The sequence below is a fragment of the Rattus norvegicus genome, chromosome 13 (assembly GCF_021556685.1).
Source record: "Rattus norvegicus strain SHRSP/BbbUtx chromosome 13, alternate assembly SHRSP_T2T, whole genome shotgun sequence".
Lineage (NCBI taxonomy): Eukaryota > Metazoa > Chordata > Mammalia > Rodentia > Muridae > Rattus > Rattus norvegicus.
The window spans coordinates 42229998-42243059 of NC_141546.1; the positions used below are offsets into that span (position 1 = coordinate 42229998).

Sequence of the window (13062 nt, forward strand, 5' to 3'; positions counted from 1 at the left end):
GCTAGCCTGAACAAGTCAATAAGATTTTGTCTTTAAAAGAATAAAAAAAAAAAATCAGTAGGAAAAAATGGAACTGACGAGATGGCTCTCAATTGGTAAGGTATTTGACACACATGATCGCCTACATTTAGATCCAGCACTGGTGTGAGTAGCTCAGCTTAGGAGCTGGAGAGAGGACACAAGGTTAGGAGCACTTGGTGCTCGCTGCTTCAAAGGAAAAGAGTGTGGTTCCCAGGACTCACACTGGGCAGTTTATTATGACTAGCCCCAGGGAGTGTAAGAAATCCCACTTTGGCTTCTAAGAGCATCTGCATACTTGCATTTATACTTCCATAAACATATATAGAAGTAATTTTTTAATAAAAGAAAGCTGGGCGTGGCAGTGCATGCCTATAATCCTAGTGCTGGGAGGTTGAGACGGAAAAGTCTTAGCTGCTCACTAGCCAGCCAGACAAGCCTGAGCTTCAGGTTCAGTGGAAGACCCTGTCTCAAAAAAAAGAAAAGAAAAGGGGGGAGAAAAGGTAGAAAGTTATCAAAAGACAACCCAGCTTGGACCTCTGTGTGTCTCTGTATATGTACACCATCAAGAGTGGAATACATTCTTTCCTGCTTCCCCCACCACACACAAACATAGGATGCAGTCAACTGAAATTCTCAGTCGGTCATGCCACTGTAAGCAGAAGCTTGTCCCATTTGTTGAGCTGAGAAATAGCAAAGGAGAATCAGGTCAGAGGGAAAAGTTGGATATTGCTAGAATTTGCATTAAAATATACTCATATTTTTGGATTTAGATTTGAAATCTTTTGTAAGCATAGTTTTCTCTTTTTGTACATAAGTATAAACAGTTAATGTTGAAGAATTGCATAGACTAAGGTCGTTATTGTCTTATGAGACTTCCTTTGTAGTGCATGGGGAGGATCAAAGTCAGTACTGGTGCACAGGCTTTCAAGTGACCCAAGAAGAGGCTGCCAGCTCTTGCGTAAATTTTAGAAGATTCTGCTCTGTAGTATTTATCTTAGAGAATTCCTTAGACCTTGCTTTTTTGAACTTAACATCTTTACAATACAATCTATAACACTATATCTAGCTTTCAGATTCTGAGAGATTTTTGTTTTGTTTCCCATGTGAACAGGAAATCTGCAGGAAGTAGAAGAAAACCCTAGAGCCATATTCTCAGTGTATAAGAACCAAGAGGAATGATTCAGTTGACTTGTTACAGCCTAAGTGCTGTGGATAGAACCCTAGGTATCAAAAGTAGCACATGCCAATTCTTATTGGAGGACTGATTCAATAGATAGTGAATGTCTTTGCTTCATTTTCATTTTATGAGAAGTTTTCTCAATCTAATAGTGGGAACTCAGCAGAGTGAGGAGTAAGTGCATTGGATTCCCTTAGGAGTATTCCTTATTACTATTAATAGAATCGCGTTCTCTAGGGCACGGTTTCTATGGAGCTCAAGATAATATAGTTGGGCTCTTAGGATATACTCTGTCCTGTCCATTTAGTGCATGTGGACAACCCTACCATAAAACATTACACTGAAAAAAAATGACCTTTCTTCGTTCTCTTACAACTTTTCTTTTTTAGAATTCTTATAAAATCCTCTAGCATTGATTGGGCTTATGATATCTCTGAATATATTGCTTTTAGGGAGGGAGTTAGCTATGTAAATCCATAACCTGTTGACATTTATGATTACACTTCAATGCCAAATTTTACATGTAAGAGTCTTCATACTTTCTTTCAGGGACAGAATGATGCTGCTGAAATTGGAACAAGAAATTTTAGATTTCATTGGTAATAATGAGTAAGTTCTCACATTTAACAAGAAAAGAGATTGTCATTGTAATTCTCCTTGACTTACTAAATTGGCACTTGTTTTCCCTTCAGGTCCCCACGTAAGAAGTTTCCCCCGATGACATCTTACCACAGGATGCTGTTACACAGAGTGGCTGCCTACTTTGGATTAGACCACAATGTTGACCAGAGTGGGAAGTCTGTCATAGTGAACAAAACTAGCAACACCAGAATGTAAGTGGACAGAGTTATGCTGTCGTCTGTGGACTAATGCTTGCCTTTCTACAGCACCTTCCATCTACAGTAAACTGCCTCATAACTTTATGCAATAAAGCCAAAAAGTACATTTATCTCATTAGGAGCAAAATGCAGACCTGGATTCAGTAAGGAAGGCGAGACTTGTTTGAGGAACAGCAATAGCACCTTGGAGGACATGCTGTCCACCATGTTTGACAACCACTCCTAATGAAGTTTTAAAATTATTTAGGTATCTGTGACCACCTTCAGGGAATTTGTTTAAATAATTTTAAAAAAGAAGCAGTAAACAAGTTTTGACACTCTCACATTATCATTTCCAAAATCCTGTTTTGTTTTGTTTTGTTTTGTTTTGTTTGTGTGTAGCTGGCTGGCTAGCTTTCTTTCTTTTTTTTTTTTCTACCTCAAATCTGAAAAAACCGGAACTCCTGGTTAGTGTAGTGACTTTCTTACTGCTGCGTTCCTTTCTTGGGCAATATCCGATTGACTGAGGGAATCTTTAATGCTTAGGAAGAACCCTCTGTTTAAAAGCACCTGCTTTAACAAGCTGAGCACATAGCTCAGTGGTATGAAAAGGTCTTGAGCACTAGGATTATAGGCCTGTGCCACCACACATGGTGCAAAAGGTTTCTTGGTGTCATTTTCGCTTATGGTAGAAAAGAACCTGAGGTAATAAGTAGCCATCAATTTCAAGTGCCACAGATAATGCTCTTCACTTCGTTGCTTCTCTGCTTTCTTGAGGTCAGGCATGCCCCAGAGTCTTGTCTTTGTATCATTCATTTTACAGAGTTATATTTAATTCATCTGTCCCCTCCATAATCATGACCTTTGCTCGTATAGTTGCCATATCGTTTGCTGAAGCAAAATTGAGGCTCTTCCATTTGAGACAGTCTCTTTGTCAACCAAATAGGTGTGTTTCATTTTTTAAATGACTATTCTTAAACTAAAATTAGTAAAAGGTGTCTTTGACAGAAATTCCTCCTAAATCTCTGAGAATTATTAGAAAATATAAATTATTAGAAAATATAAATCTGATTTAATTTCATCGTGTCTATTCACTGGTCTTGTAGAAGCATCTTTTGTCAACCCTTTCCCAGCTAATTATATAATGAGTAAAGTAGGACAGTGCCCAGTAAGACACAGGTGAGACTGAACGTGGCTAGAACTGCACTCGCTTTAACCAGTTCCTTTCAACATTACTCAGAGCTGCTGGATGCCCAAACACATGAACATTAGCAGGCATTGACTAACATTTTGACTGACAACTCTCTAAGGTTTTCAATACAGTGTAACCTCAGTTATTTGAATTCTGTGAATGATATCAGAAAAGTTTAAGGGTTCTGTTCGTAAAGGTAATCAAAATTTAGTTAAGCAGAGACATTTACAAATTATGGGTTAATGTAATTATAATTAATTGTTTCAGATCATTGAAGTTACACTGTATTCTTACTTAATATCTTCTGGGATATGTAAATCAGAAAACCTTAGAGATCTGCTCCACATTGAATAAAAACAAACTTACCTTTTCCTCATAGGGAGATTACCCGCTCCAGCCTTGAACCAGTGGTGTTGTGGATGTCAACAACCGAGTGTCCACTGGGGTGTCTCAATGGAGCGGGAAGTTGCCGATTGCAGGGCAGTAAATTCAGGAATCTTTAAAAGAAAGAGGTAAGACAGTCTTAAGGTTAGCTGAAATGCCTGCCAATATTACTTTGTGTGGGAATCCAGCTGTTCTTAGAAAAGTTGCCAGGGCCTTGGTTAAACTGTAGAGTTCACTTTTAGAACAAGAGTCTCTCACATAGTTACAACTACAAGTAATAAAAGTAAATGAAGCAGTCCTGTGACAAGTGGCATATTGTCATGGTCAGTTCTAAATACATAGCCTTTCAGACTCCCAAAGATAGCAGACTTCTCATCATTCTGGTCATGAAGCATTGTGTTCTTGTCTTCTCCTTTACTCTGATGTGGATTCCCCCCCCCTTTTGGAAATCATCTGCTCTGTTTCATTCATCATTTACAGTATACATTTCTTCATCTCGCTTCAGTAATTCTCATCTTTAAATCTTTTGTATAGTTTACAGGAGTCGGCTCCGGTGTTTTATTAACATTTTTGTAGATGAGATGAGTGGTGGCACATGCCGTTAATCCTAGGATTCAGTGGGTAGAAGCAGTAGGAATCTCTGTGCTTGATGCCAGCCTGGTCTGCATAGCAAGTTTTAGACCAGCCAGTGTTACACAATAAGACCCTGTTGCAAAAGGAAAAGAATATTCACTAGATTGGAACAAGTATTATCCATGATCTTTAGATTGTATTTATAATGAAATGTCTTGTCTTGGTTTGCTGAAATGTCATTGCTTGGGTTTATGAATAAAGTTTCTTGCTTGTGAGGCATGGTATTGCACACCTTCAATCCCAGCACTCAGAAACACGCTGAAAAAGGCCAGCCTGGTCTACGGAGCAAGTACTAGGCTAGCCAGAGCTACACAGTGAGACACTGTCTCACAGAAATGAAATTTTGTTCATGGTATTCTCAGATTGCTTATATAAATATGTATTTGAACTATACATAAAGGAAACTTTATAGAGAATTTATTAGACTTTCTGTAGATGTATTAAATGTTTTATATTATATATTTCAAAGGAGTAATTCCAATGTAAAATGGTAATAAGCCACAGACTTTTGATTGAATTGACTTACTGGAGCTCATAATATATTGGCGGAGGTCATTTTTACATAACTTTAATGTCTACTGTCCTTAATCATCTGTCTGTCTTATAGGTCTTAGTGAAACTTGAAGCATTTCTAATCTGAACAAAAACATTGTACTATAGAATGTGTACTAAACTTTCGAGCTCAGTGTTCACCTCTACTTAAGAGCTTACTGTTTCTAACTGTTTAAGTTAGTGGAAAGCAGCTTGCTTGCTGTCGTTTTATGGTATGGAAGACTGTGGGAGTGTAGTGCATGTGATGGAATGCTTCCTTTTTCCTGGTCCCTGTAGCATAGGTGTCAACCTAACAGAAGACAGCCCTGGGCCCCGCCCCGACTGTGGCTTAGTCTTGTGCTTCTGTCTTGACTTTGCACAGGTGCTTTGACCACTTGGAGTTCAGTTTCCTCAGGGTTTCCTGCAGTGACAGATTTCTGCTGAGGGCTCTTTGATCACCAGTTCATTTCGTCTTTAGAAAAACCCTATTGGGTAGATAAAGTATATAGTTCCCATCTCATACGTGAGAAAATAGGAAGGAAGAGCATATTTAAAGCTAGTACTGTGTTAAAAAGCTAGACTTCAACCCAAACAGTCTGATGCCAAAGCCCGTGCTAGTTTTAATAAGGCCTCTTTAGAATAATGCTTCCTCACGGGAATCTTACCATGATAAAGTGAGATAATAGTAGTGTGTCTGAAGCAGCACTCATAAATTAACACTTTTATTACCTTGCATATCATATTTTTCACTTATGTAACTATTGTACATTAAATTTGTTGTTCCTTTGTTTTGTTTCTGTTTTTCAGACCTGATCAGAAATTTAATGAGCATATTAAGGATGACAGAGGTGAAGACTTTCAGAAACGTTACATCCTTAAGAGAGATAACTCTAGCTTTGACAAAGACGATAGCCAGGTAATCGTGAGAAAAATGTAACGTTATTTTAAATGCAACCTTTAAGTGCACCAATAGTTCATTTTCCTAATAATCAGTTGTTTTTCCCTCTGTAGATGAGAATACGTTTAAAAGATGACAGGAGAAGCAAATCCATAGAAGAAAGAGAAGAAGAGTACCAGAGAGCTAGAGACAGGATATTCTCCCAAGACGTACGTGCCAGCTCACCCTTAGGACTTTGTGTGCTCTGTGATGTAGCCCCAGATAGTATCGCTCATAATACTTAAAACCGTATTGGTTCATACACATCAGGCCATGTTTTTGAAGTAGGTGTTCTGTTCATCTGAATTTGATAGTACATTGGAACAAGAGAATGAAGTTTTACCAAAACTGTACAGAGGTAGACCACAGGCGGCAAGAGAGCATGGGAATAAGTTGCTATTTGTGTTACTTTTTAAAGCTTGTGACAAACAGGGTTTTTATAACATTGTTAACTTAAATCTTACTTTGTAGTGAACTTACAACTTGTGTCTTATAAAATAAAGTGAGTTCATCTTTTAGATTAATAGTATTATCTGCTTTCTCAGTGATGAGGCTTAGAGACATCTGCATGACTAATTGTTTTACGCCTATTTGGCTTTGCCAACATTGATATGCACCTGTTCTTTGCAGTAGTTAGTGCTTTTCAAGGATATAATGTAAAGGAATATAATGTATGATTTCCCTAACACAGAAAGAGGTGTCCCCTTTGTTGAAAGCAAAACAATAAATAATACTGCTATGCTGGACACTAAAGACCATGTACACGGACAGTCATAGTCCACTAAATGACCCTTTCTGGTCAGCATGATCATAATTGTATTTTACAGATAGAAAAACTGAGGCGAGAGAAAGCTATACAAAGAATGAGTAGACCTAGAAAATGGCTGCGTAGGGACTTTAATACTGGTCTGCTGAACTCAGCATCTATATTAGAGAAGTGTTTCCTTCAATGTTCTATAAACTAGATGGCATTCTGCCATTGACAAGTTGTGTGAATCACAGAGACGCATGAAGGTGTAATAGAGTCACAGCAGAGAGAAGCACTACAGAGTCAGACTAGAAAGGGCCTGGAGAGTAAGCTGCTGAGAGTACCAAGTTCACGTTGGAAAGCAGTGCTTTCGAGGCTCTCGAGGAAGGGAAAACTTGAAATACAAAGAACTGAATGCTAGAGTGCTGAGGTAGGAGTGAGTGGGCAGGTGGGGGAGCACCCTCATAGAGGTGGGGGGAGGAGGCTTATGGAGGGGAACCTGGGAAGGGGGATAACATTTGAAATGTAAATAAATAAAATATCCAATAAAAAAAAAGTGAAAAAAAAAAACCTGAATGTTTTAGAGTAGCCAACATAGTATCTGACATAGCTGGCAGATGCCATAAGTAAGGGGGCTTCAGACTGGAGAAATACTCAGGAATGTGGTGCCGTGGCTCTAAACCTTTGATCTGGTAGCTGAAATTCAGGTGCAGTTGTTTTTGTCTTACATCAGAAGGCCGTGTGATCCATATTTAAGCATCGTGAGCCATGCATTTGTATGTGCTGAAAGTGACTCTGGTCTGACGGCCGCTGTAGTACATGAGTGTGGTTATGTTCCGGTCAGTCTCTATTTATAAAGACAGGTGGTTGACCATTTGTTCCTGACCCTTGTGTCAAGGAGTCATGAAAGCTGGGAGAATTAGAATTTGGAGAGCTTGCTTTGGTTTCTGCTCTATAAAGTGAAGGAATAGGACAAAACTTGGTAACTATGGAACTCTTTAGAAGACTGTTGCTGTGATACAAACAGAAGTGACCATTACCTGACTTGGTTTGGCAGCACAGCAGGAATTTGACTACAAGTCCTTACCACCTGTTTGCTTACTCTCTGCTTTACCCATATGTTCTGTGTTAGCACGGCCACAAATAGAAATAGTCCCTGTGGGGCAGTGAACAGATCAGTTTTTATTCTTTGATTTGCTCATTTATGTTTGTGACTGTGTGTATACGTGTGAGAAAGAAGGTCAGAAGACAGCTTCTAGGAGTTGGTTCCTGACCTTCACCTTGTGCGGCATAGGGCTTGGCCTCACTCAGGGCTCCAGGCTTGGCATCGGGTGCTTTTACCTGCCAACTTTCCAGTCCCTTCATTAGCTTTTAGTCACCACTAATCAAATCTTCGTGAATTAGCTAGAATCTATCAGCATTAAATATGTTAATAAAATGTAATTAATATAACAGGTCATCTGTTTTAAGAAGGCTATTGAAATTTCAAATTAATTTGAAAGTGCCTGACTTCTAAGATATGTCTATTAAAAATAATCATAGTGTCTCCAAGCCATGAAAAATTGAATCTTTTGAAAGGAATATTCTTATATTTTTAGTTGTACACCTAGCCTTTAGCCTCTAAGCCATTGCTCTCACCCTTAGAAATATACTCTTAAAGTTACTATATATGACTTCTTTGTTGTTGTTACCATTGATGTACAGATGACATTGTATATTTGACAAACTTGTTACCTTTTCTTTCCAGTCCCTGTGTTCCCAAGAAAACTACATTATTGACAAAAGGTAAGAAAAAAATTAATATCTATTCTAGTTATTATCTGGTTGATGCTAATAAGAATTAAAATGTTTTATTAAAATGCCAACAGAATTCCAGATGAGGACACTATTGGTACCCAGCAGAGGCGCCAGATATTTAGGTATAGAAGCATGTTTTCCAGCCAATGTTTAAAAATTAGTTTTTTCTCTTCCTGCCCATTCCCCCAATTAACTTTTCAATGTTTTATTTCTAAATTACAGAGTTAATAAAGATGCTTCAGGGCGATCAACAAACAGCCATCAGAGCAGCACTGAAAATGAGTTGAAATACTCAGAGCCACGACCCTGGAGCAGCACAGATTCAGACAGCTCCCTCCGAAACCTGAAACCCGCTGTAACCAAAGCCAGCAGCTTTAGCGGAATCTCGGTCCTGACAAGAGGTGATAGTTCTGGAAGCAGCAAAAGCATAGGCAGGCTTTCAAAAACAGGTATAAGTGTCTACTTAGAACTGTGCAGTCACAGTGTTCCTCTGCCTGAAGTCTTAGCTCCTTATCACATGGTTCTAATTATCCCACAATACAAAGTTACCTTCAGCTCTGTAGACACCTACAGAGCAGAGGAGAGATTGCCATCCTGACACTAGGACTCATTTTGACCTGGAGATAGAATCATAAACTGAAGTGCATCTCCTTGTCTGCTGCTTTGTAAACTTAATGTGATTAGGAGGTGACTGGACACCCTTCGATGCTCATTTCTGGTTGGAAAGCATTGCTTCTCGCCTAGGATTGCATAATGTTAGATGCATCTCATGCTGTCGGATATTGGTTGCGTTTTTCATGACTTATCCTATAAGAAATGAATAAAATTTTGAGAAAATTTTAAGACCAAAGAAAAATAATAAAACAACTACTATAAATAGAAATTTAAATAATCTGCTGGTTCTTTTGGCTGCTGTACTTGAGTTGCATTGGTCATAGCAACTTCTCTCGTTATTCACTACGGAGCAGAGCGTACAGAATCTCATGTGTCTTTTAGGACTTTTGTTTATCTATTTTTTTTAATCTCAAAATAAACATGGAAGTCAGAAATGGCTATTTCTAGCCTGTTTGGATTAGGTTAAATATAAAATGAGTATTGTACAACTACATTTGGAAGGTATATTAAGGCAAAAATATTTTTTAATATTTTAATGCTTTAAATTTCTAATGTTTTTGAGTTGCATTCCCCTCTTAAAATATAAATCTATTGAAAATGTCTTAGTTGATATAATACTGCTAAAGTCAGTAAATTTTATGTTTTTAAAATTTGTGTACTTATCCGTGTACACTGTAATTTGGTCATAACCAAAGGAAAATAAATATTTTGAGAAGTCATTTAGAGAGTGCAAGATTCATCTGCCTTTGCCTCCCAGATACTGGAGGTAAAGATGTGTACAACACCATGCCTGGCCTAAAATAACATTTTAATAACTTGATTGTTCAGCCAATCAGTACAGTACACTTTCCATACACACACACACACACACACACACACACACACACACACACAATAATAATAATAATAATAATAATAATAATAATAATAATAATAATAATTGAAAAAGTAACTTTTGTTATTTTATCATAAGAGACAGTAGAATGTTTTAGTCATTTAATAGGTAAAACTGATAATGTTTTCCCATGTTGATGCACGCCCTTAATCTTCGTACTCAGGAGGCAGAAGCAGGTGGTTCTCTGAGTTCTAGGACAACTGAGGCTACCCAAAAAAATCCTGTCTCAGAAAAAAAGATAAAAGATAAATGATAGAGTTGAAGTGTCATTTTAATGTGACTTAGAATAAAGGCTTTGTTCAGAAGGCAGTCTGTATAGAGTGTCATAATTACTCATTAAAACCTTTTTCCCAGAGTCAGCCCCTGTCGTTACAACCTAATTAACTGCAAGTACGATCTGAACCTGTACGGTTCATTGTTTCATTGTCCACCTTCAGTCTTTATGCTTTCAAAGTTAGTGACAGCTGCAGTCCCTGTGAGATAGACTGTAGTCGAGAGCAATCAAATTCAGCCATGAAATTAAATGAAATATGGTAAATAAATTTTAAGCTGGTGTTAACATAAATATATGAAATATTTTTGATACTATTTCTGTCACTAGGTAAAGGGGGAAAAGATAGTTGAGTTTACATTATAGGAAGATGCTAGTTATAAACTGAGATGAAATTCTGTAGTGAAACTTGGCAGTTGCTTCTTTTAAAGGATAATTTATCTTTTTTATTGTTTCTCATGCCATGCTTAATCTTTGTGTCCTTATAGCTAAGTATTTCTGAAACGTCAGGTTTTAGGCATTTTGCCGTGCCACGTTCTTTTACTTGGGGAATTTGTTACCTGTATATTCCTGTTAATTTAAACGCTGACATGTATGTAACCTGTCCTTTTGAGTGTCAGTAATATGTTTCTTTGGCTGTCTGGCTGGGGTTACTGTAATCTTGGTAATTGCATGCTTTAGCTATGACTTTTCTGACAACTTCTGTGCTGCTGTTTGGTATATTAAAATTATGTTTAGGAGAATAAGCTAAAAAGAAGCACTATGCAGGAAATTGTAGTAGCCATTGCTGTCACATTGTAACTGCATATGGCATAATGTGAACTGTACTGTTACTAGGTTTTTAAACTTGTGTCTTTATATGAAGTTTCTCTGTTTAATTCCATGTTTTCCATTACTCTTCCCCTAGGATCTGAGTCTTCAGGTAGTGTAGGGTCCTCTACAGGCTCTCTCTCTCACACCCAGCAGCCTCTGCCAGGCTCAGCTCTTAGCCAGTCTTCTCATGGCGCACCTGTCATCTACCCGGCAGCCAGCAATCACAGTTCTCTTTCCTTTGATGGGGGCCTCAATGGTCAAGGTGCATCTCCTAGCACTAGCTTCCTTTTGCTTCCCTTGGAAGCGACTGGCATACCACCTGGCAGTATTCTGATCAACCCACAAACAGGTGGGTATCCAGACAATTTATTGTAGTTGACTTAGCAGGAAATATCTGAAAATTGGGATACTTTAAAAAATGTATTATTTAAATGTACATATGCTGATAGCTTTTTAATATTGATAAATAATTTGTCTTTGTCCTGAAAACTTTAATACAAGTGTTTAGGCTGCAAAATGTTAAACATTTTATTATATGACAGTTTTCCCCATGTGCCATCTATGATGTGTAACTAAGTAAGAACTTGACTATAATAAAACAACAGTTCATTCCATTAAAGTGAATCAATACCTTTGCGAGAACTTTTATGTGGTATATCATTTTATTTTGTGGTAAATAATATCTACTGTATGAAGAAGAACCAAGTGGAAAAAAACTTCTAATGTCTTTGAGAATGTGGTAATTACTTTCGTTGGTGGTGGTTCATGACAGGGTTTCTCTATGTGTGCTTCTGACTGTCCTGAATCTTGCTCTGTAGACCAGACTGACCTTGAACTCAGAGAGCCACCTGCCTCTGCCTCCCCTGGGATTAAGGCATGTGTCACCACCTCCCAGCTTGGTGATTGCTTTCTATTTAAGAAAATCTGAACCACATTTCTTTAAAAAAAACAAAACACGGTAGTTGTTATAAATTAATATTGATAGTATATGTTCTTAGACCTTGACATTAACTAATGATAATGAATGTTATTACACATTTACTTTTAACCATATACAATTTGATAGTGTATTGGTCCAGACTCTACTGTGTTTGTTACAAGCAAAATATTTCTAAAGGGCTAGAGAGATGACTGAGTCATTTAAAATCTCTCACTTCTCTTTCTGAGGACCCAGGTTCAGTTCCTGGCACCTACATGGCAGCTCATGGTTTAAATTCTTCATTCATGACCCTTTTTTTGCCACTTTTAGGTGAGAGAAATCCTCATTTAAAGTAGGGAAATTGAAATACATAGCTATACACAAGGTTTTCATGTAATATTTTACTGTGCATAATCTATTACCATTAAACTGATTTCATAATTGCACATTTAAAGCTGTCAGTTACTTACATTTTCAACCTGTTTTTTGTTTGTTTGTCTTGTCTTCTTGTTTTGTGGGGGTTTTTTTTGTTTGTTTTGTTTATTTAGTTTTGATTTTTCAAGACAGAGTTTCTCTGTGTAGCCCAGGCTGCCCTAGAGCTCAGTCTGAAGACTGTACACTCAGTGCCTCCTAAGTGCTGAGATTAAAGGCATGCACCACTTCCCAGCTTCAGCCTGTCTTTTTTAAAGCGACATATGTTCAGTGTGGCCTATAACCTAGATTATTTACCACCTCCTTGAAAATGTGTGAATGCTTTCCTGATATCTTGGAGTCAGGCATTTTCTGTTTGAGCTGAAATGCATACCAGCCCTGATGCCCATGGGGAAGCTAGACAGAGGTGGGAGTCTTTTGAACGTTGTTGACCCTTTCCTTTTGTTACAGTGGCTGAACCACTGTCCTGTGATTGAATACCTGGAGCTGAATGAGATTTGGAACTCACAACTTTCCAGAAAATATTTTTAAACATTTTCATTTCTAGTGTTTGAATGTTTTTGGTTGCACATGTATTTACACGCCATGTGACTGCAGTATCTACAGGAAGCAGAAGAGGGCATCAGATCCCCCAGACCTAGAGTTAACAGAGGGTTGCGAGTTGCCTTGTGGGTGATAGACTCCAAACTTGGGTCCTTAGGAAGGGCAGCCAGTCCTCTTAATTGCTAAGCTATCTCTCTCCAGTCCCTCAAAAAATATTTTGATTATTCACTTAGCTCAGACGGGTCTGAAACAATACCACGTCTTCCAAATAAGTAACACTTGCATATTTATACTAAATGAAAAAGATAAAGGTTCTTAATAGCTTTATTTCAAATC

General features: G+C 37.9%; 1 protein-coding gene across 24 annotated transcripts in view; it reads left to right on the forward strand.

Annotated features, from left to right (window-relative positions):
* Nucleotides 1-13062, forward strand: part of R3hdm1 (R3H domain containing 1) — a 144859-nt gene that overhangs the window by 81739 nt on the left and 50058 nt on the right. For 10 of the 24 annotated variants that reach the window (XR_015635199.1, XR_015635200.1, NM_001134867.2 and 7 more), the window contains 8 exons: nt 1748-1807; nt 1891-2031; nt 5564-5672; nt 5768-5863; nt 8189-8226; nt 8310-8360; nt 8461-8687; nt 10927-11181. Coding sequence is in view for 22 of the 24 variants with exons in the window: in NM_001134867.2 (NP_001128339.1) it covers nt 1748-1807; nt 1891-2031; nt 5564-5672; nt 5768-5863; nt 8189-8226; nt 8310-8360; nt 8461-8687; nt 10927-11181 (977 nt within the window). In the remaining 2 variants the exon portion in view is untranslated. Of the gene's footprint in view, nt 1-1747; nt 1808-1890; nt 2032-3587; nt 3721-5563; nt 5673-5767; nt 5864-8188; nt 8227-8309; nt 8361-8460; nt 8688-10926; nt 11182-13062 lie in introns of all 24 variants that reach the window. The other 14 variants (NM_001443613.1, XM_087580683.1, XM_087580687.1 and 11 more) reach the window with 5 other exon arrangements.